This window comes from Sinocyclocheilus anshuiensis, unplaced genomic scaffold, assembly GCF_001515605.1.
Source record: "Sinocyclocheilus anshuiensis isolate Anshui unplaced genomic scaffold, SAMN03320099.WGS_v1.1 scaffold658, whole genome shotgun sequence".
NCBI lineage: Eukaryota > Metazoa > Chordata > Actinopteri > Cypriniformes > Cyprinidae > Sinocyclocheilus > Sinocyclocheilus anshuiensis.
Window position 1 is genome coordinate 1707547 of NW_015542402.1, and position 20181 is coordinate 1727727.

The 20181-nt window shown below is 36.5% G+C and overlaps 2 protein-coding genes across 6 annotated transcripts; both read left to right on the forward strand.

Moving 5' to 3' along the window:
- The first annotated feature begins 2338 nt into the window (after positions 1-2338).
- Positions 2339-4077, forward strand: LOC107692942 (poly(U)-specific endoribonuclease-B-like). Its single transcript, XM_016492149.1, has 3 exons — positions 2339-2364; positions 2977-3130; positions 3826-4077. The coding sequence occupies exons 1-3, from the start codon at positions 2339-2341 to the stop codon at positions 4075-4077; spliced, it is 432 nt and encodes a 143-aa protein (XP_016347635.1).
- Positions 4078-5526: 1449 nt separating this feature from the next.
- On the forward strand, positions 5527-18730 carry LOC107692991 (E3 ubiquitin-protein ligase RNF14). 5 transcript variants are annotated; one of them, XM_016492233.1, is made up of 9 exons: positions 5527-5660; positions 8453-8613; positions 8680-8810; positions 10739-11236; positions 12688-12916; positions 14233-14405; positions 16340-16470; positions 18218-18294; positions 18325-18730. In XM_016492233.1, the coding sequence occupies exons 2-8, from the start codon at positions 8463-8465 to the stop codon at positions 18276-18278; spliced, it is 1374 nt and encodes a 457-aa protein (XP_016347719.1). In that variant the 5' UTR covers positions 5527-5660; positions 8453-8462; the 3' UTR covers positions 18279-18294; positions 18325-18730. The 5 variants fall into 5 exon arrangements, with proteins under 5 accessions (XP_016347719.1, XP_016347718.1, XP_016347720.1 ...); XM_016492232.1 differs by having other exon boundaries at positions 18218-18729; XM_016492234.1 differs by lacking the exon at positions 5527-5660 and adding an exon at positions 5691-5824 and having other exon boundaries at positions 18218-18729.
- The last annotated feature ends 1451 nt before the right edge of the window (positions 18731-20181 follow it).

Consider the following 20181-nt stretch of genomic DNA (forward strand, 5'->3'; position numbering starts at 1 on the left):
GCAGAAAACTGCCAGGAAACACAGTCACAACGAACAGACACAGCGTGCCAAACTTCATAGGTTCACCTTTGGCAACCTTCAATGGGAAATAGAGTTTTAATGGCCATGAAGAGAGAGGCATGATGAAAGTTGCAGCAAATTTTCGTTTTTGGGTTAACTGTCCCTTTAAGAGTGTTCCGACTGGCAGAGAGAAAGTTGTGCGTGTTCAGTTTCCAGTGAATTTCTTGGAATTTCATGTCGTGTTTGTCTCAGGTCTTGTAAAAGAAAATTGAGCAGCTATCCACCTGATCTCAAGCGAATCTTTACACAGTCACACATTCAATGGAAGTCGGGTGGGTTCCAGTATTGTTAAAATGTCTTCTTTTGCGCTCCACGGGAGAAAGCAATGCATACAGGTTTAGAACGAATGAGTAAATGATGACACATGTTTTTTTAATGGGTGGACTATCCCTTTAATTGAATTAATTGTAGGCATGACATGCAGACTTCTTCACTCCCATTTACAAGCAATTTTCCATAGTATGAAAAACTGTGGTGGTTTATACTGCAAATTATTCATTTGTACCCTGATGCACAACCTAAAAAAATTTAAATGCAATAGGCCTGTTCATTTTAAATCACTGACTCCAAATGCAAAATGCAGTCCTAAGGAGTAATCTGATGACCAGTCCTATATATCAATATAAATCATGCTAACACAGCAGTATCTGATTTGATAATATCCACAAGAGATTCCGGCTCTAACCCCTCATCTAAATGTAGTATTCCCCAAGCATGTTAAACAGTTTCCCACACCCATTTTTTACAGCCAAGTCATCCAAAACTCCTGTGACCTTGAGTAATTATCACTCGGCTTGCAACACTTTTTGGCCACTGGCTGTTGACTTGAGAAGAATTTAAAAGACCTCTTCCATATTCTGTGTATTTGAATGCCAGGGCTTGTCCGCAGTGGCTAACGGAGCAGGATCAGAAGACAAGGCGAGGGTCTTACTGCTCTCTACAGGAACATGACTGAACACGCTTGCTGCAAGGCAAATCTGAGAACACATAAAAACAGTGACCTTTGCCTGCTTCATCTCAAAAAATGAAATAACAGTAATAATTTGATTAAATGTGGTCGTGGTTTGTATTTCATTCAAACAGAAAATGATGATTTATGATAGCATGAATTATGTTCAAGTTTGACCATAATTCTATCACATTGATCGGTTTCAGCTTCTGGACAGCTATTATCGATTGCTGCAGGACATGTTCTGTCATTCAACAGCACTGGAAACTAAAACCAACAGCATTTCTCAATCTCAAGCAAATGAGTCACCAAGGTCTTTCTGGCGATGCACAGCAGATGTGCTCCACCAAGTGGATGAAAGTAGTAGTGCTACTAACTTTACATTTTTCAGAAATGTGACCATAACGCTGCTGTTCTGTAATAACTTCTCTGTCAGATTTGATGAGTTGATATCTTCTTAAAAAAAAATTTAAAAAAAGTATGTTTGCTATTAAATGACTTAAAAGGTGTGATAAGCATTGCATGAGACTGCACAGCCTGTGAACTATCTTGAACTATAACAAGGTTGTTGTATCTATCTCTGTATTTTATTTTATTACACTTATATTGGCTTATGTTGGCGTGAATTGCCACATAAAAGATAAAGATAAAATATGCATACATATAAACATACATAAAAGATATTATTAGTGGGTAAAAGCTTTTTGAGCTTTTAGTTTGTGAACTACATAATAAAATAACGTTATGCTGAACTTTCATTTTATGATTTTATTGTGGATTAGTTGAACCTCTGTCACTAACATAACTTACCTTAGTGTAAAGCACGTTTGTATGATAAATGTCATATGTTCTCTGTCTTGTGTTGGACTTTTATGTTAATTTTTTTTTTTTTTTTAATTCCTGTACTGGTTTCTTTAGTGATTGGGCTGCTTTCCGCATCAGGTGCTTGTACTGTTTACTGCATTAATGAGATGCTTTCCCCAGCACGTAACTGTTATTACAATTATGCACATATTCCCATTTTGCAACAGTTTCTCGTAACTGTAAGCGGGTCATTGTTAACCTTAAATGTCATTAAACAAGCATGCATGCTTGTCAAACAGATGAAGTGCAACAGATAAATTAGCATAATAATTTAGACTAAAATATGCATTTTTATGCACAATTAAACAGAAAATATATTTTTATAACAATAACTGTAATGAGGTTTTAATAAAGAGTTCTTTACATTTCGGCCCTACTAGAAAAAAAAAGACAGTAACATGTTACTGTGTTCAGAGTGTTTCCTCACAACAGGCGATCTGTACTGTAAGTGACAACAGCTTGGGCATGTTTGACCCCCAAAGTCCAGTTCGGTACCCTTCCATGGTGGACTCGGGTACGGTTTGCGGGTGCACACCCGAATTCAGAAAACAGCGTTCACATCCAAACGAAACGAACTCCCAAGTGATTTGCAAAACACTAAACACACCTGTATACATCAGACACAGAAGTATATCATGATGTCACTTCCTTGCAATTCCAAAGCACTGACTGTCAAATTACCACACAACTTGCTAAACGTGTTTTAGGTTAGCAACAGCAGTGTGTAACTGGTTCAGAAAGATTAAAGTCATATGAAATGTGTGTGTTTCGTATGGTAACAAAATATTGTTTTTATAAAGCTGTGTATAGTTTTGACAAAAGTGTTCCATTTTGCAAATGATCTGAAGTGTTGTGCTACTTTGGTGTAGGGTTGTGTTAATTGTGTGTAGTGTTTTGACAAACCGGGCCCTGTTTTCAAAATTGTGCTTAAGCAATCGTAAAAAACTGTAATTAGATATCATTGGCACATAACTGTGCTTACAGCTTGCTTACACCTTTCTTACATCTTCATTAATAATACTGACTAAAGATATTCAAATATCCAAGTAATATCCAAGTCATTCTTAAAAGCTATATTTTGTTTGTTTCTCTCTCCACACAAGACCGGACTCATCTGGTTTCGAGCATGTCTTTGTAGTAGAGACGAGAGGAGGTCATACTGTCATTGGCTTTCACAACTGGATTCAGTTGTACTTACAAGAGAAACTAGGACACATTGACTACAAAGGATACAGTGTGAATGCCAAATCGCCACAGGTATAGAGCAGTTCGATTCATTTAGCTACCGTAGTGCTTTTTTCTTTGTGGGTTTGTTTTTATTTGTTTCTAGAGCAGCACATAATAAGACAAAATATAGGAAGACGACACCATCAATACAAAACAAACACAAAACGTGTGTGTGAGAGAGAGAGAGTGTGAGTGTGTGTGTGTGTGTGTGACTTAATATAACTTACTTAATGTTATACTTAATATAACATCTATAACTTAATGTTAAAGGAACACCTGAAACATTAAAATTCTGTCATCATATACTCACCTCCATGTCATTCCAAAGTCATAAGATTTTCTTTCTTTTGTGGAACAAAATTGAACATACAATAGAATAGAATAATATTCAATGCTGTCCAAAAGCTTTTTATACAACTCCAAATCTTCAGAAGCAGCACAATCATTATGCTAGACAGAGCGAAACATCAAACCTCACTGGCTCTTGCGTGTCACGTGACTTAACGTGTCATCACACAAGCACCAAAGAGGTTTGGTGTTATTGATATGCATACGTATACTTCTTCACTGAGGCATGCTATACTAACTATCTGAAATCTGTTGAGAAAATATTTTGCTGAAAACCTGCAATCTAATACGTATATCTGTCTCATAACATTAATCTCTTTTTAATGCATATTCTTTCTTTTTTTTCTTAATTTCCTTACTTTCAATCTCGTTCCCAGCCGGATGAGAGCAAGCACATTTTGGCTCTGCAGTTCAGCTGGAAGAATGGAATCAAGCCCAAAGGAAGCATCTTCATCGGTGTGAGCCCAGAGTTTGAGTTTGCTCTGTACACTCTGTGTTTCCTCACGTCTCCAAACGAGCGAGTCAAAGTCTCCTTCAACGTCTATGAGGTGGAGATCGTCTGTCACCACTACAACCAGAAGCACATCGGCACCACCTATCCTGTGCTCGTCAAATACCTCAATGTATAACCACACACAGGGCCAAGCGACTCATAGTTCATTATTTCATAGTGGCTTGGTTATAAGTATTGATGTTATGTTTTAATCTCAAAAACAATAAACTAAAAGACCATCAATGCCATAGCCTTGTGTCTAAATGAATCTTGACTGCATGTGTTCCTCTTCATTACCGTCTCATTTTCATACACTGATTCATATTTCTTGTTCACAGTATTCTGAGGTCATGTTTTGAAGCGTGTCTTCTCCAGACTGGTTAAAGCACAAACCAATCATATTCAAGTGTGGGTTTGATCTACTGAACGAATGCACCATGCTTCGGTGAATCAGTCATCTCGTTCGTCAAGTTATCCTCGACTCGGCAATGCTTGAAGGCTTTGGCAGTACGAATGTAAAAGTATTGGTCATGCCAATAAAGGAACTTAACCCTCAATTGGTCCTTAGGGTCAATATGACCCCAATTGAAAATGAATGGGAAATGTGAAAAAATCTCTACATTTTTTTTTCATTTGTAAAAAAAAATCAATAAATCCAGCATGAATCTGAAATGTGGAACGAGCGTACTCACTCACGTACATACACACACACATGCGCACACACACTCTCTCTCTCTCACACACACCCACCATTCATATCTGCTTATTGCAGTTGTTTTTTGTTTTAGTTTTTTTTGGGGGGGGGGGTTTGGTGTTGTTTTAATTTACATTTAAGTAAAATAAAATTGTTTTGATTTTTACTTTTTAGATTGAAAAAAAATATGTGCCTGCAATCAAGTTTTAGTCACAACTTGTGTGGCATTTCTGCAAATTTATGTGGCATTATTGCAAAAGCGGGCACTTCAAAATGCCTCAAACAACAAAAACAAACTAACCTTTGAGAAAAATACTGTTTTTTTATGTATTTTATAACGTTTCAATGTATATTTACAAAATATATCTCAGAAAAGTTGTAGGAGAAGCAGTGGGCCACTTCCAGAAAAAATGATTGGATCTCTATGGGCCTCTGCTGGAAATATATGTTCATTACACTATTCTTTCAAAAACTGTCATTTCTACAAGGTTTTCTCTAACCAGCAGATGGCAGAATTCTACACCTAACACCTAGATCAATATCCAAAAACAACTTAAATCAAATTTAGATCATCATTTAAGTGATTTTTTCATACAAATGTGATAATTCACACGCAAGCTAATGGTGTAGTTGAGGAATTTTGTGGTAAATAGGTACAAAAGTACTTCATATCTCCCAAAACACAGCTTTAATGTATAGATGAGAAGTAAACAAAAAAAATGATATATTATTTGTATGATTAAAAATGTATATATTTTTCACAATTACTCTATCAATTTCTGTGACTAATATCTAAAAGATACAGGATTAATAAAGAGGATTTAAGAATGATTATATGAGTTTTTTGTTTCTCATTCCCTCAGCGTCAATGCTCCACACTCCGTCCCAGTAGGTGGCAGAATCTGCACCCAAAGCGGGTTTGCCAACCGGAAGCAGCAGCAGCCTGTCAAACACAAGCTCCTCCCATCGGGCCTGCTGTGAGACTGCAGTTGTCCACTGTAGAGCTGCTTTGGGAATAGAGGAAGGTACGTGTTTTATACGTTAATATCTTAATAGGTCACAATTCAGATAAAAAAAGGAAAGAACCAGTCGTAGGGTGACACAGCGCGGTAAAGTTATTCGTGTCACGCTCGATATTCGGCTGTTCTGCTTAAGGGATCGTCTAAAAATTGCACGCACGGTACAAAACGTAAGCCATGTCCAATCCTTAATTCAACACCTTTGAATTGGCACACAGCTTCTATTAAAACTGTATACATCACATGTAGTAAGTCAGTGTGGTCGCTGGGAACCTATTACAACTTTTTAAATATGAAGATAACATGTAGGTCAAATAAAGTTTTTTCACCCTATACTGTGTTTGTATAAAGAATTATTATATTGGACTATATTGGCAAAATTTCCCCTGTAAAAAGACTGTGTGGTTAGTTGGAGCCTAGTAAAGTACATAAATTATATTACCAAAATAAAAAAAAACATTTTCCTAAAAGTGAAACCACAACATTTCAGTCGCCCCCTGGTGGCCGGCTGCGGTATAGGTCATAAACCATGGGATGTGTACACTTCAAATATATTTTTGGTTGCTTGAACTTCAAATAGATTATATAAAAAGATAAGGGAATATTAAAAATATATGTTCCGAGGATGAACGAAAGTCTTATGGTGTTGGAATGGCATGAGGGTGACTAAATGATGACAGAATTTGGTAGTTGTTTTGCGGTTGGCGACAGCTGGATTGTGACTGGAGCGCTGATGGTAGGAAGTGGTGTAGATTCCGGAAGCGATCCAGAAATGGAGGATGCGGATGCGGATGCGGATAGTGGAGGCAATGCAAGTAATGAATGGAAAGTGGTAGAAACTCGAAAAAGAAAGAAAAGTTGGGGACAAATCTCAGAAACGGACAGTGAAAAGGGAAATCAACAGGCAAGAAGGAGGAAAGAGGAATATAAGGTATTGCTGAAGTTCGCTAATGAATCTGTTAATGTTATTAACCCTTTGAAACTAACAAAAACAGCAGAAGTAAAAGGGTTAATTGCAAATGAAATAAGAAAGAAATGACAGAAGGAGTGGGATAGTGGAACAAAAGGTAGACATTTTCATCATGTTCAAGAGAAAGTAGGTCAAGAAAGAAGAAAGTTTGGCAACAGGAAAGAAGACGTTTTAATGTCAGGAATGCGTATTGGACATTGTTCTTTAAATCAGTGTCTGTATAGAACGGAGAAGCATGAAACTGGAAACTGTGATAAATGTGGTCATGCAGAGTCAGTAGAACACGTACTTATAGAGTGTGATGCATATGAAGGAGCAAGATTTCAACTAATTCAAGCTTTAGGATCATTCGGAATAAATAATTTGTCACTTCAGGTTCTGTTAGGAAATAGCCCAAAGCAATCAAGAATATTTCATGAATTAATAATTTTCTTAAAAGAAACAAGACTGATCAATAGAATGTAGGATACAGTTGTAGTAAATAAAGCGGGAATAATTGGCGTTGTATTTTTGTTTTGTTTTTTGTTTTTGTTTTTGGCTATAGTTCTCAAACTTCCAATCATTATGCGCTCCACACTCCTATCCAGTAGGTGGCGGGAATGCACCATTTAAGTTGCTTTGCCAACCGCCATTAAATTTAAAAGAAGAAGAAGAAGAAGATGACAGAATTTTCATTTATTTTGTGAACTCACCCTTGGACAGCGCCGACGTTTTACAGTAGTTATTGCATTTTTGAGACGGTCCCTTAAACGCCATGCTATGATAGCGTGTTAGCGTATTCTTGAGTATTAAAATGCAGCTATAAGAAGCGGTTTTAGGTATGTTCGAATATTGTTTAAACGTACTGCGGTATTGGTATCTTTGCAAGACTGTCACCTCTCCAGAACAGAAGGAGAAAGCAAATATACTGCGAATAACGTGAAACGAACGACGCTGTTTGACAGTGTTTATCACGCTTGTTAACATTAATTTAGGTTAGTACATCGTTTTTGCCAATGTGTTTCCCTTCAAATGGAGTCGGAAATATAGTAGTTATGAGTTTCAAACACGTGTATGGCCAAGCGAAGTCCTATTTACAAAAACGCGGAATTCTCCCAATTCGCCTACACTATTTATTTCGTGAAGAAAACATATATAACGTTACTTTTGAGTGTGCAGCAAGCAAGCTTTGGTTTAAACAATAACAAACAATTGGTTACAATACTTCCACGTCATAAAATCGCTCTCTGTCGCATAGTTATGTATTCTGACTGTCACCATAAAGCATAAACCGGCCTGTCAATCATCCTGTCACACTTAAAGGGACAGTTCACCACAAAAAAAACTGTCAATTTACTCACCCTCAGGCCAGCCTAAGATGTTTGCATCTTTCTTTCTTCAGTAGAACACTAAAGATGAACCCATGGTCCTTGGTGATTCATAATATGCAAGTTACCAAATACAAGAAACATACAATTAAAAACCCGCAGCTCCTGGTGATACATTGAGATGTTAAAGGGATAGTTCACCCAAAAATGAAAATTACCCCATAATTTACTCACCCTCAAGCCATCCTAGGTGTGTATGACTTTCTTCTTTCAGACAAATCCAATCGGTGTTATATTTAAAAACGTCCTGGCTCTTCAAAGCTTTATAATGGCAGTGAATGGGTGTTATTTTTCAGTAGTCCAAAAGACGTCAAATAAAGCGCATCCATCCATCATAAAAAAGTTCCCCACACGGCTCCGGGGGTGAATAAAGGCCTCCTGAAGGGAACCAATGCGTTTTTGTAAGAAAAATATACATATTTAAAACTTTATAAACCGTGATCTCTTTTTTTTAATCTCAGGAATGTTCAAATGTCAGCCGACCAGGAAGCACAAGAAGATGAACTGCTTGCTCTAGCGAGCATCTACGATGAAGAGGAGTTTCGCAGAGCCGAGTCGGGAAAAGAGGGCGAGATCCATCTGTGCCTGGAGCTTCCGCCGAGCTTCAAACTGCTAGTCAAGGGTGAGGCTTTATAAGCAGGTGCTCAAACCTTGTTCATAGAGTCTATAATGTTTCCTTGTTTTACAGGACAGAATTCCACAGAGCATAATGTATCATTTCTACCTCCACTGGTTCTGAGTTTTGAATTCCCGGCTGACTACCCTTCAGCATCGGCTCCGGTTTTTACTGTAAGCTCCAAATGGCTCACGAGAGTCCAGGTGAGTCCTGTTTAGTGATGTCCTGAAAGCGGTGTCATTTCATTGTTGTCATTTGCTCTTTTATATATCGAATTCATTCTTTTTGATTTTGTAGCATTGAATAAAAATGGATATGCTCACTTCTCAGTGCTTGCTCTTTTACTGACTGTCAACAACAACCTGAGATAAAAGTCTCTCCCTAAACTTTTATTCTTGTTGGATAAACTGTTTCATTTAGACATTACGTCACTTCACTACTGTACTTAACCCTCTGGTGGCGTTTGGGTCATTTTGATCCCTTTTTTTTTCTTTCTTTTTTTCGCTTTTTATCCAGATTTTTTAGATAATTTTTGTACTTTTTGGGGATTTTTCCCACCTTGTTACACTTGTGATGTAAAAATGTCCAGCCTACAAAAAATAGCTCATAAATTACTTGTTATATTATCACCAAATATTGGATTCAATCTTTTTATCAACTTGTTTTCTTTCACTTAGGACAGGTTTTGTGTTTCTTTTTAGAGCTGATTGATCATAGACTTCATTGATCTGAGCTTATGCACCTGTTTTCGAGTGAAAAAACATTATTTGTGCATATTTTTGTCAATATTAGACAAAATATTTAAAAAAAATGGTACAAAATGACACAAAGTCACGCTTGTGGTGTTCTCGGGTCAAACATGGCCAGCTTACGAGAACAGAACAGTTATGCAATATTATCACCAAATACTGGATTCAATCTTTTTGTCAACTTGTTTTCTTTCAATTAGGTTTTGTGTTTATTTTTGAAAGTGATTCATCATAGGCCTCATTGATCAAAAATGGCATCCAATGAAAGTGAATGCGGGAGATCGAAAAACAGAATGAACGGTTTAAAGACTCAATCAAAGACAGTCCCTTGTGGCGTAACAATGTAACTGCACTGATTGACAGCCCGTCTAGAACGCTCGGGTGAAATATCTGCAGAAAGTCTCTTGTCCAGTCGATTCGAGGATCAGAACTAACTGTTATACATATAGGCTAACAATTAATGGTCATAGAGTTTTTATTTTGAGCTATTTGGGAATGCTAAAAAAATGTTTGACAACTTCTGCTGCTGAGAAACCTGGAAATGTGAAAAATGTCAGGTTTATGTTCTGTTATTTTGACATTCTCTTCTGTTTATTTCACTTCCTGTATCAACGGCCTATTTGGTTTTGGTTTCATTGGTTTCCGGATAATGACCTCGTTACATCGTAACACACACAAAGATTATATATACATATATATATGGTGATAATACGGCATATCGCGCTATTGAGCCACTCAAAAAGGGAGGGAAATTTAATCAGATATTTAGCATAACGAGGGATTCACAAGCATTTTTTTTATCAAATCATGAGGTACCAAGAGATTCCGACCCCTAGTTAAAACTGAATACTTGTACTTATGTACAATTGCATTTATGCGGAAAAAAATGATACTTTTTACTACATTACAATTTGATGCAGACTTAAAAATGCAAAGACTATATGTCATCATGACTTAAATCTCTCCTGTGTTAACTAACAAGCCAATCAGTCATACTCACATTAATTTAACTTTCCTTTTATTTAAACAGCCAACAACATCTAATTTAGTGTAAACACTGATAAAGGCAGCAGTTTTTTAGAAGAGTAGTTTACCAAGAAATAAATGTCATCATTTTCCCACCATTATTGTCATTGCAAACCTGCATGACTTTCTTCATTGGATCACCAAAGGAAAAGTTATTTTCCCAACCATCCCAAAAGTGGATGGTAACCAGAGGGTCATAGCAGCTTTGACTCGGGTGAATGCTGCTAGTTTGGGGTAATCGGTTTGTTCAGCTAGTGGAAGTCTGGGAGGATATTTGGGAACCCTGTTCAAGTGTATTTGGTGATCTTTTTCTGCTGCTGTAGCATTGCGATAACCTTCCGCTCTCACTCCATCAGATCACTGCACTTTGCAGGAGACTGGACGAGCTTTGGGAGGAGAACCAAGGCAACGTGGTTCTTTTTACCTGGATGCAGTTCCTAAAGGAAGAGACTCTGGACTTCCTGGGAATCCAGTCACCACTGGAAATCCAGAGCATTGAGAGTCAGCCTCAGTGTGAATCTGGCCCAAAACAAGCAGTAGACCTTTCCGGAGAAAAAAGTAAAGATTTAGACCCAAGAGCCGTGCAAGAAGTCGACGCTCGCACAGATATACTGACTCAGCTGCTGGATTTTGACGAAGCTCAGAAGCAGAAGGTGTTTGATGGGAAGGTGTTCTGCTGTGGCATCTGTTACTCCGAGAAGCTCGGATCCGACTCTCTGCTCTTCAAAGAGTGTCAGCATGTGTACTGCAAGGCCTGCATGAAGGAATACTTTCAGATCCAGATAAGAGACGGAAAAGTCCAGTGCCTTAACTGCCCTGAGCCAAAGTGCATGTCCATGGCCACTCCTTCGCAGGTATCTTCTGTCTGTTTTTGTGTGATTGTGCTATAGTGTGAGTATGGATAGGTTATGTAGGGCTTGACGATGAGACTCGGGCCCACTTGAAATGACAGATGACGGTTTATCATTCGCACATTTTTAAGTTGCCAGTGTCGATTTATAGAAGACACACGAGAAGAGAACTCAGTACTTAATCGAGTTTTCTTTTGCATCTTATCACGCTTAAACAGAAAAATACACAAAATTATATTGATGAGCATCCACAAGCCTTTGGGAGAAAATCTGATGCATGTCAATGTATTACATCTACGCATTAGGTTTTAAAGTGAGCAGTGTAATATACATGCTGCTGTCTGTGTCATTAATGTTCATCAAAAAATGAAAATCACTCACTGCTCTTGACTGAATCACTTCTGTAGCTTTAAAAGCATTACTCTGTATTTAATCTATGCAGTGAAGACTGTACAGTGTAATTTTATATTTGATTATTCAATTTCTGCAGGATTTCTTGTTTATTAGCACTGTTTATTTCATGTGTATCTTTGTTGTATTTATTTGTGCTATTTCTTGTAATTTGTTATTATTTTATTGCTGACTGATTAATTGTCTTTAATAATGTTTAAACTTTAAATTAGTTAGACTAGTAGTTTTTCCTGTGATACCGTAATTGGAATGGAGAATTGAGAAATTTCACTGGTAACTAGGGGTGTGCGATATTGACCAAAAAATATGAGTCTTAATGAGTTATTCATTGAATCATTCATTCAAATGATTCATTCAAAACGGCTGATTCATTAGAAAAGAACCAAGTTGCTGTCTTCATGAATGGATTATTGAATCATTTACTCAAATGATTCGTTCAAAAACCGATTCATTCAGGAACGAAACATTGCAGTGTTGCTCTGAGACGCACAAATGTTCTGCTCCAGCTTTGTTTGGAACTATTTTCATTGGCGAAACAGAAAAACACAATAATGTGCTCGCTCAATATTAACTTCATGTTTGTTGAACAAAGCTAATATCACATTCGCTGATATTCAGGAAAATGACTGGCACTCTTGCTTGTGTGAAACTGTATCATATCTTATAAATATAAATGTAAAAAACAAAAGCCCATATAGAGATATTTAGCTGGGCATTCTAACTGTATTCTATTCTAATAGAATAGTTTTTAATTTGTTTTTGCAAGTGAGTGACGTACTTGATCGTGTCAGCTTGTATATCGTTAAAACAACAATTACGATATTATCGTAGATGATACATATCGCACACCCCTACTGGTAACTACAATTTTGATGCCTTAATAAAATTTATTAGAATTGTTAGTGAAAAACAACAAAGCAATATTTTTACTGTAAATATCTTAACCTTGAGCAAATATCCTTGAGCCCTGTTATGACTCTAAAACTCTTCAGCTGCATTCTGAATATAGTTTTAAGACTGACATCAGTATGCTCATATAATAGGTGAAACTTCTCGTGGGCGAAGATGAGTTTGCGCGCTATGATCGTCTTCTGCTGCAGTCGAGTCTGGACCTGATGGCGGATGTGGTGTATTGTCCCCGCATGAGCTGCTGTATGGCTGTGATGGTCGAGCCTGACTCCACTATGGGCATCTGTCCCGCCTGCAGATATGCCTTCTGTACCCTCTGTAAGCGGAGCTATCATGGCCTCTCTCACTGCATAGCGACCGCTGGTAAGAGGATTTTTATCTGCTACTGATCTGCTACTTAAGCTTTTTATTATTATTATTCTTAGACTAAATTTGTAAACGCTACTCCTCCTAGAGCTTTCAAGCTAGAACCACCAAACTCACTCAGCCCAGCTCTTCAGACTGATTAGTGTGCTATATCTTTTCTAACTGATCCGACTTATGGTTTTCGTAAAAATGTAGATTAAAAATCATAAAAATCCCATAGACTTACATTGACGGAATGTTCAGATGAGCCAAGACTATTCAAACTCCAACTGACAAAATTCTAATGTAAACAAACTGAAGCCTTTAGACTCAATCAAGCTTCCCTTCTATGTACTACTTCAAATCCATTTAAACTCATTCAAACTCTATCTATCTATCCTAGCGACATGCTAATCATGCTAACAAAATGCTAATCATGCTAACAACAGGCTAGTAACTTGCTAATCATGCTTGCAACATACTAGTAGCATGCTAGCAACGTTAATCCTGTTAGAAACATGCTAGTAACTTGCTAATCATGCTAGCAACATGCTAGTAGCATGCGAATCATGCTAGTAAAATGCTAATCATGCTAGAAAAATGCTAGTCACTTGCTAATAATGTTAGCAAAATGTTAGTGGCATGATAAACATGCTAGCAAAATGCTAGTAGAATGCCAGTCATGCTAGCAACATGCCAGTCATGCTAGCAAAATGCTAATCATGTTAGAAACATGCTAACGACATGCTAGTAACTTGCTAATCATGCTAGTGACATGCTAGTCACTTGCTAATCATGCTGGCAACATGCTAGTAGCATGCTAATCATGTTAGAAACATGCTAGTAACTTTGCTAATCATGCTAGCGACATGCTAGTAACTTGCTAATCATGCTAACAACATGCTAGTCATGCTAGCATCATGCTAATCATGCTAGAAACATGTTATCAACATCTATCTAATCTTGTTAACAACATGCTAATCATGCTAGAAACATGCTAGTAACTTGCTAATCTTGCCAGCAATATGCTAGTAACAGGCTAATCATGCTAAAAACATGCTAATCATGCTAGAAACATGTTGTCAACATCTATCTAATCTATCTAAATTTTCAAACTTCGGGCTTTTACAACTGCTTTATACTTTCAGGCTAGGCTTTCTCAAGCCAACCTAAAGATCGTCTTGACGAACTTTTTTATCTAGTTACACCTGTTGCAGCTAAATTGTAGCCTGTGTCTGATAGTAGTAAATTGGATGCTCAGTGACCAGTAGTACACACACTTGGTTAGTTTGTTTCCCTCTGAAGAGTTCAAAAGCTGTGCCTTTCTTTAACAGATGAGCTTCGCAGTTTGCGGGATGAGTATATGTCTGTGAGTGAAGAGGGGAAGAAGTTCCTTGAGAAGCGTTTTGGCCGACGGGTCATTCAGAAGGCGGTGGAGGAGTCTTTTAGCACAGACTGGCTGAAGGATAACTGTAAACAGTGCCCTTGCTGTGGCACTAATATACAGGTCAGTACTAAGGATGTGTGCATTAGGGGTCGACTGATTATCGGCACCGATATTAAGCATTTTTATGGTTATCGGTATCAGTCATTTTCAAAATCGATTTGCCGATAAAATAATTTAAAAGCGTTTAGAGAAAGCTTTTGTCAGAGCCCTTGTTATTCTTAATTTTGACATTAATTTTCATTTTTACACCAGACATATATATCGATTCAAAATATCGGTTATCGGTCTACTTTAACTGTAATAATCGGTATCCGTATCGGCCCTGAAAAATAGATATCGGTCAACCCTAGTGTGCATACTACATATTTCCAAAATTACGAGCATGAATGACTAGGTTTTGACCGAGGAAGTGAGCCTACGCCGATGTATGATTCATCGGCAGCTCCATTTCCCACAATGCAACACGATTGTGACATCACAGCAGATCGCACTTAATCTACCCCCACATATCAAATGAGTTACTTTGAGATAAAATAACAAATAACACTTGCTGTTTTGTAATTTTCTATATTTTTTCCAACAGCCAAAGCATACCTATAGGCAGTGTTGGGGGTGACGCATTACAAGTAACCCTAGTTATGTAATCAGATTACTTTTTTCAAGTAACTAGTAAAGTAGCGAATTACTTTTACATTTACAATGAAATATCGGAGTTAGTTTTTCAAATAAGTTACACAAGTTACTTTGTTTTCCCATTTATTCACTGAGAGCTCTCCTGTCCCCATGTTAAGAGAAATTGTGAGTGATGTGCAGAGGAAGAGGCACTTCTTTCAGCCTGAGGATTATTAATTTCACTTTTGGTGTGAAAGGACCTTTACAGTTGCCAAAAATATAACTTTGCGTTTTTTATTATTAAAAAAAACAAAATAAGTTCAGCCCAAGTGACAAAAAGTAACACAAAAGTGACGTAATGCATTACTTTCCATAAAAACGCATTTAGTTACTTTTTTTATGGCGTAATGCAATATTGTAATGCATTACTTTAAAAAGTAACTTTCTACACTGCCTGTAGACATATAGAATGGTGCATAAAACCAGAAGTTGATAAGGATGTCTTCCTTGCATTACTGGTAAATAATAAATCAACTCCATTCCAAGTGATCTAGGGCTTAGGGTGTTTCAATTCAACCCACTGCACAACTAAACCAAGGATTGTATCAACAAAGAAAGTTTTTTTTTTATTTAAGCTTTATATCTTCTGAACACCTGGTGGTGCTGCCTTTAAACTTTACAGGCAGCTTCAGGATCATGCTGACAGTGAGCTCTACAAAATTTTGTGCCAGTAAGTTAAAGTGTTTAAAAATATCCTAATTGAATGCAAATAGCAGTTCGTCCAATCCTGGCAAATATGGTATCGTCGGCGTGACCCAAGGAATCCATAGACACAAACATCACAATTTTTTGAAAAACATTTCAAAGGTTTTGAGCAAAAATAGCCATTTTTCAGATCTTTTGACCTGTAGGTGGTGCTATTCCCAAATTAAGCATGTGCTAATGAAGTGTACCAAGTTTCGTTTTGATGGATCATGGTGTTAGAGCATAGAGCATGGTGGATAGAGCACCTCATCCAATTTTAGGTCAGGATGTTTAATTTCACACAGTCATAACTTTTGATGAATATCAAAATTGTATATTAGGAATGTTTTTGGTCCAGTAATTAAGACCTATAAGTGGAAAAGTACTAGTCACTGATATAGTAGCAGTAAATATGATCATATACACCTATTAATTCAATTTGTACCTGGCATTCGAATTAAAAACTGCCCCAGAAAGCTGTATAAGAATCATTTAATTGGAGCACAATTGTGGGAACCCTCTGCAAACTGAGATCTGGTGTGTTGTGCAAAGGTGCGCTCTTTCGGTAGATTCTCAGAAAAACATGCCTGAATGACTCTGTGCATGGATTGAAAGTGCTCTTTTTCCCGTTTCTGTAGAAGGTGCACGGCTGTAACAAGATGACCTGTTCGTCCTGTCAGAAGTATTTCTGCTGGATCTGTCTGGGAGCTCTCAGCAGAGTGAACCCCTACAGCCACTTCAACAACCCCAGCTTGCCCTGCTATAACCAGTGAGTACCGTCTTCAACACGCTCTTATATGTGTTTCAGAGCCTTACACGCATGCATTTATTTCTCCCAACTATTTGCATTCACTTAAGACATAACCGTCTGGATTAATGTGGAACTTGCATGTTGTTAAAATAACCTTGTGTTACCATTTAAGCACAACAGGACATGAAAGAGAGCGTTAATACTCGTGCAGAAACAATGCTCTTCCATAACTAAGAACTGCACAACATTTGGGAAACTCAGGAGGCTTCTAAATCCATTGAAATGCATGCTTTTCCAACACCCTCTAAATGAGTAAACGGATAAACTCTGACAAAACAGATAATAAACATATAACTTTTTTGGTCAATTTCAGGGTAAGTAAGTAGCTATAGCAGCTTATTTTCTGAACATTTTTTAATTTATGTTCCAGGGTTAGTTTATGAATTATTATAAGATAAAGCAATGTTTTTTGTTTTACCCCACAAATCTTTAACCCTCCTGTTATGTGCAAATTTCAACCAATATTAAAATATATCAATAAATTACTCAAATTGACAAAATAATTTATTTTTATTTACTTACCCGATATTTTAAATAAATTTGGGGACATTTAGTTGGTCCCCATGAGGAAAACAGCTTGTTTTTGTTTGTTTGTTTATGTTTTTTGGAAATGTAAAAATGCAGAAAGTTTTGTGTTAGGGGAATGAAAATACAGTTAGTACAGTATAAAAATTATTATGTCTATGGAAAGTCCCCATATAATATGGAAACCCAACAACAATCATTTTTGACAGATGCTTGTAAAATTGTGTGTACAGTGTTTGTAAACACATTATTGTATGAAATAATTAAATATTAAACACAACAGAAAATTATTCTGCATATAATGTTTAATCTTTTTTTTTATGACATCACCAATTGGGTCAAAATGTGCACAGGCATTTTAAAAACTTTGTAACACAAGATGTGCACATTTATGGTTTCGTCTACTACATTTAGCAAGAGTCAGAAAGATTCAAGGTTTAAAAATATAGTTATCATATTTTTTTAGAGATGTCTAAGTTGCTTTGGGGTCAATTTGACCCAGACATCACAGGAGGGTTAAAAATAATAATAATAAAAAAATTAATAATAATAAAAATTATAATTTCACACATCCTGGGTCTGCATCTTATTTATTTATTTATTTTTGCAGCGGGATTATTTCTATATAATGCATTACAATAAGTAAGTTACAATTTTGTTACAGTGTAATTACACATACATACTGAGTAATATTAATTAAGAACATTTACTTACTCTAGGGTAATGGTTAAGTTTATGATTAGTTGCTTGTAATTAATTTGCTGTTGCTATAGTAAGTGCTTAGTCTCAAGATCAGTCTTAAAGGGATAGTTCACCCAAAAATGAAAGTTCTGTCATTAATTACTCGCCCTCTTGTCGTTCCAAACACGTAAGACCTTCGTTCATCTTCAGAACACAAATTAAGATATTTTTGATTTGTATTTATTGATTAAATAAAAGACATTTCTCAGGCAGTGAATGTGGATCATTCAGATGAATCTGGTTTGGTCTTGACTCAGGTTCTGGTGTACATACTGTTTTACAAATCTGACTTTTAGGATGAAAAACCTTCAGGATGAGATCTACAGTACATGAGGACTCTGGTCTTAAAGTCATGTATAATAGATTTGAGATGATTAAAGGTTGATGAAATGACCTGCACACTTGCTGACTGTGTTTATTCGTTTATTTTCTGCTCTAGATTGTTTCAAGGAGTGGAAATGGACGAGGAAGAAGGCTTTGGGAGTGACGAAGATAACTGATCCACTATAAATTAAATGTTTAAAGCATGTTACATTATTCAGGCAGTGTTTTCATGCACATCAGACTGGACTCGACCAGAACCGAAAGCCCAAGACCTGACTTGAGTGTCAAGCATTTTTTAGCAATATATTTTTTTTGCATTTTTGCAATTCAAATTCCAGCTCATACAAGCATCCCTTCACATAGTTTCATTGAAGATTGTAAACATTTTCACTGTTACGTACAGCCATGCAGGAAAATCAGCCTAACAGATGTGCATGCACAACTACAGAATATATCCTATATCTTTAGTTTATGAATCAGGTTTCTTTGCTGTTATTGTCTTTTAAGAAGATGTATTGTTTATATAGGTATCCTCAGCTATTGCTGTCATTGTTAATAATGTACATTTCATCATTTGGACAAACGGTGGATGGATTTAGCAGTAAAATAAATGTTAAAGAGTTCTTGTGGCGTGCATACTGTCTTTGATTAGGTGACACATCATCAAGATTTTAGGTTAAAGTTATTAAACTCACTGTTTATGTAATGCATGATCAGTGGGCTCTGAGCTTGTCCTCAGTAACAGTATTACAAAATGTAATCACGAAGCTTCTCAATACTGTACTTTATTATAATCCCTTTGAGTAGTCTATAACATAACTACACAGACTTTATTTAATATATGCAGGCTACACAAACTGCACATGCTGAAATAATTCTGCTAGCACTACACGGTTAGTGAGTGCATTGGTTATCAGGAACTACAGCTTTTCTCAAACTAACGCGTCTGAGTTCAGAATCCTGTGTAAAAACACAATGCCACATAAAAGCCAGACTGAGTTATGCCTGCTCTGACCCACCTCAGGCCCTGCTATCACAGTACTGTATAAAGGTGCATCATAACAGTTTGGTAATTAAAGACTTATTTGTTGATCATTTTACGCAGAATGGTTGAAAATTACCCATAAATACAATTACAATGTGATGTAATGGCTTATCACTTTTGACCAATAGGTGACGCTGGCACTAGTTACTAGTTACTCCTTTCAAAAGTAATGTTATTACTTGTTACTTTCTGGCAACAGTAATTAGTTACATTACTTTTCCTTCACGTCCCACAGAAGCTGTTATTGTGTTTCTTCCCCATAAAATTCTTCTAAAATGTTACTAACAATATATTTCTGCCTCGTCATTTGACCAAAGTCTACATTGGCTCAGTCAGAAGATTTGACAAACACTCAGTGGTGATGGATAGATGTGTGAAGTTATGGAATGTAAGAATGTTTATGAGGACTGGTTGATATAAATCATGTTTACAGTAGTTTTTTTTTTCTGCCTGCCTGGGTAATGTTCAGGTGAGCTGTGTTTTTTTGTAAAAAAAAAAAAATTATAATATGTAAAAACTCAATAAAGATATGTTATACAAACACACTATATATATATATATATAGGCTACACTACCAGTCAAAAGTTTTTTAACAGTAAGATTTGTTTTTAAAGCAGTCTCTTCTGCTCACCAAGCCTGCATTGATTTGATCCAAAGTACAGCAAAAGCTGTAATATTGTGACATTTTTATAATTCAAAACAGCTGTTTTCTATGTGAATCTCTGTTAAACTGTAATGTATTTCTGTGATGCGCAGCTGTATTTTCAGCATCATTACTCCAGTCTTCAGTGTCACATGATCTTCAGAAATCAGTATAATATGCTGATTTGCTGCTCGAGAAACATTTATTATTATTATGATGAAAACAGCTGAGTATAATTTTTCAGGTTTCTTTGATGAACAGAAAGTTCAGAAGAACAGCATTTATCTGAAATAGAAATCTTTACATTAACATTATAAATGCTTTATCATCACTTTTGATCAATTTAAAGCATCCTTGCTAAATAAAAGTATTAATTTCTATCATTTCTCTT

Coding starts and splice junctions, on each gene's coding strand:
- LOC107692942 (XM_016492149.1), top strand. CDS start 2,339: ATGTTTGACCCCCAAAGTCCAGTTCG. Junction 2,365..2,976: donor GACCCCCAAAGTCCAGTTCG/GTACCCTTCCAT, acceptor TCTCCACACAAG/ACCGGACTCATCTGGTTTCG. Junction 3,131..3,825: donor TGAATGCCAAATCGCCACAG/GTATAGAGCAGT, acceptor TCTCGTTCCCAG/CCGGATGAGAGCAAGCACAT.
- LOC107692991 (XM_016492233.1), top strand. CDS start 8,463: ATGTCAGCCGACCAGGAAGCACAAGAAGATGAACTGCTTGCTCTAGCG. Junction 8,811..10,738: donor AATGGCTCACGAGAGTCCAG/GTGAGTCCTGTT, acceptor TCACTCCATCAG/ATCACTGCACTTTGCAGGAG. Junction 16,471..18,217: donor AGCTTGCCCTGCTATAACCA/GTGAGTACCGTC, acceptor TTTCTGCTCTAG/ATTGTTTCAAGGAGTGGAAA.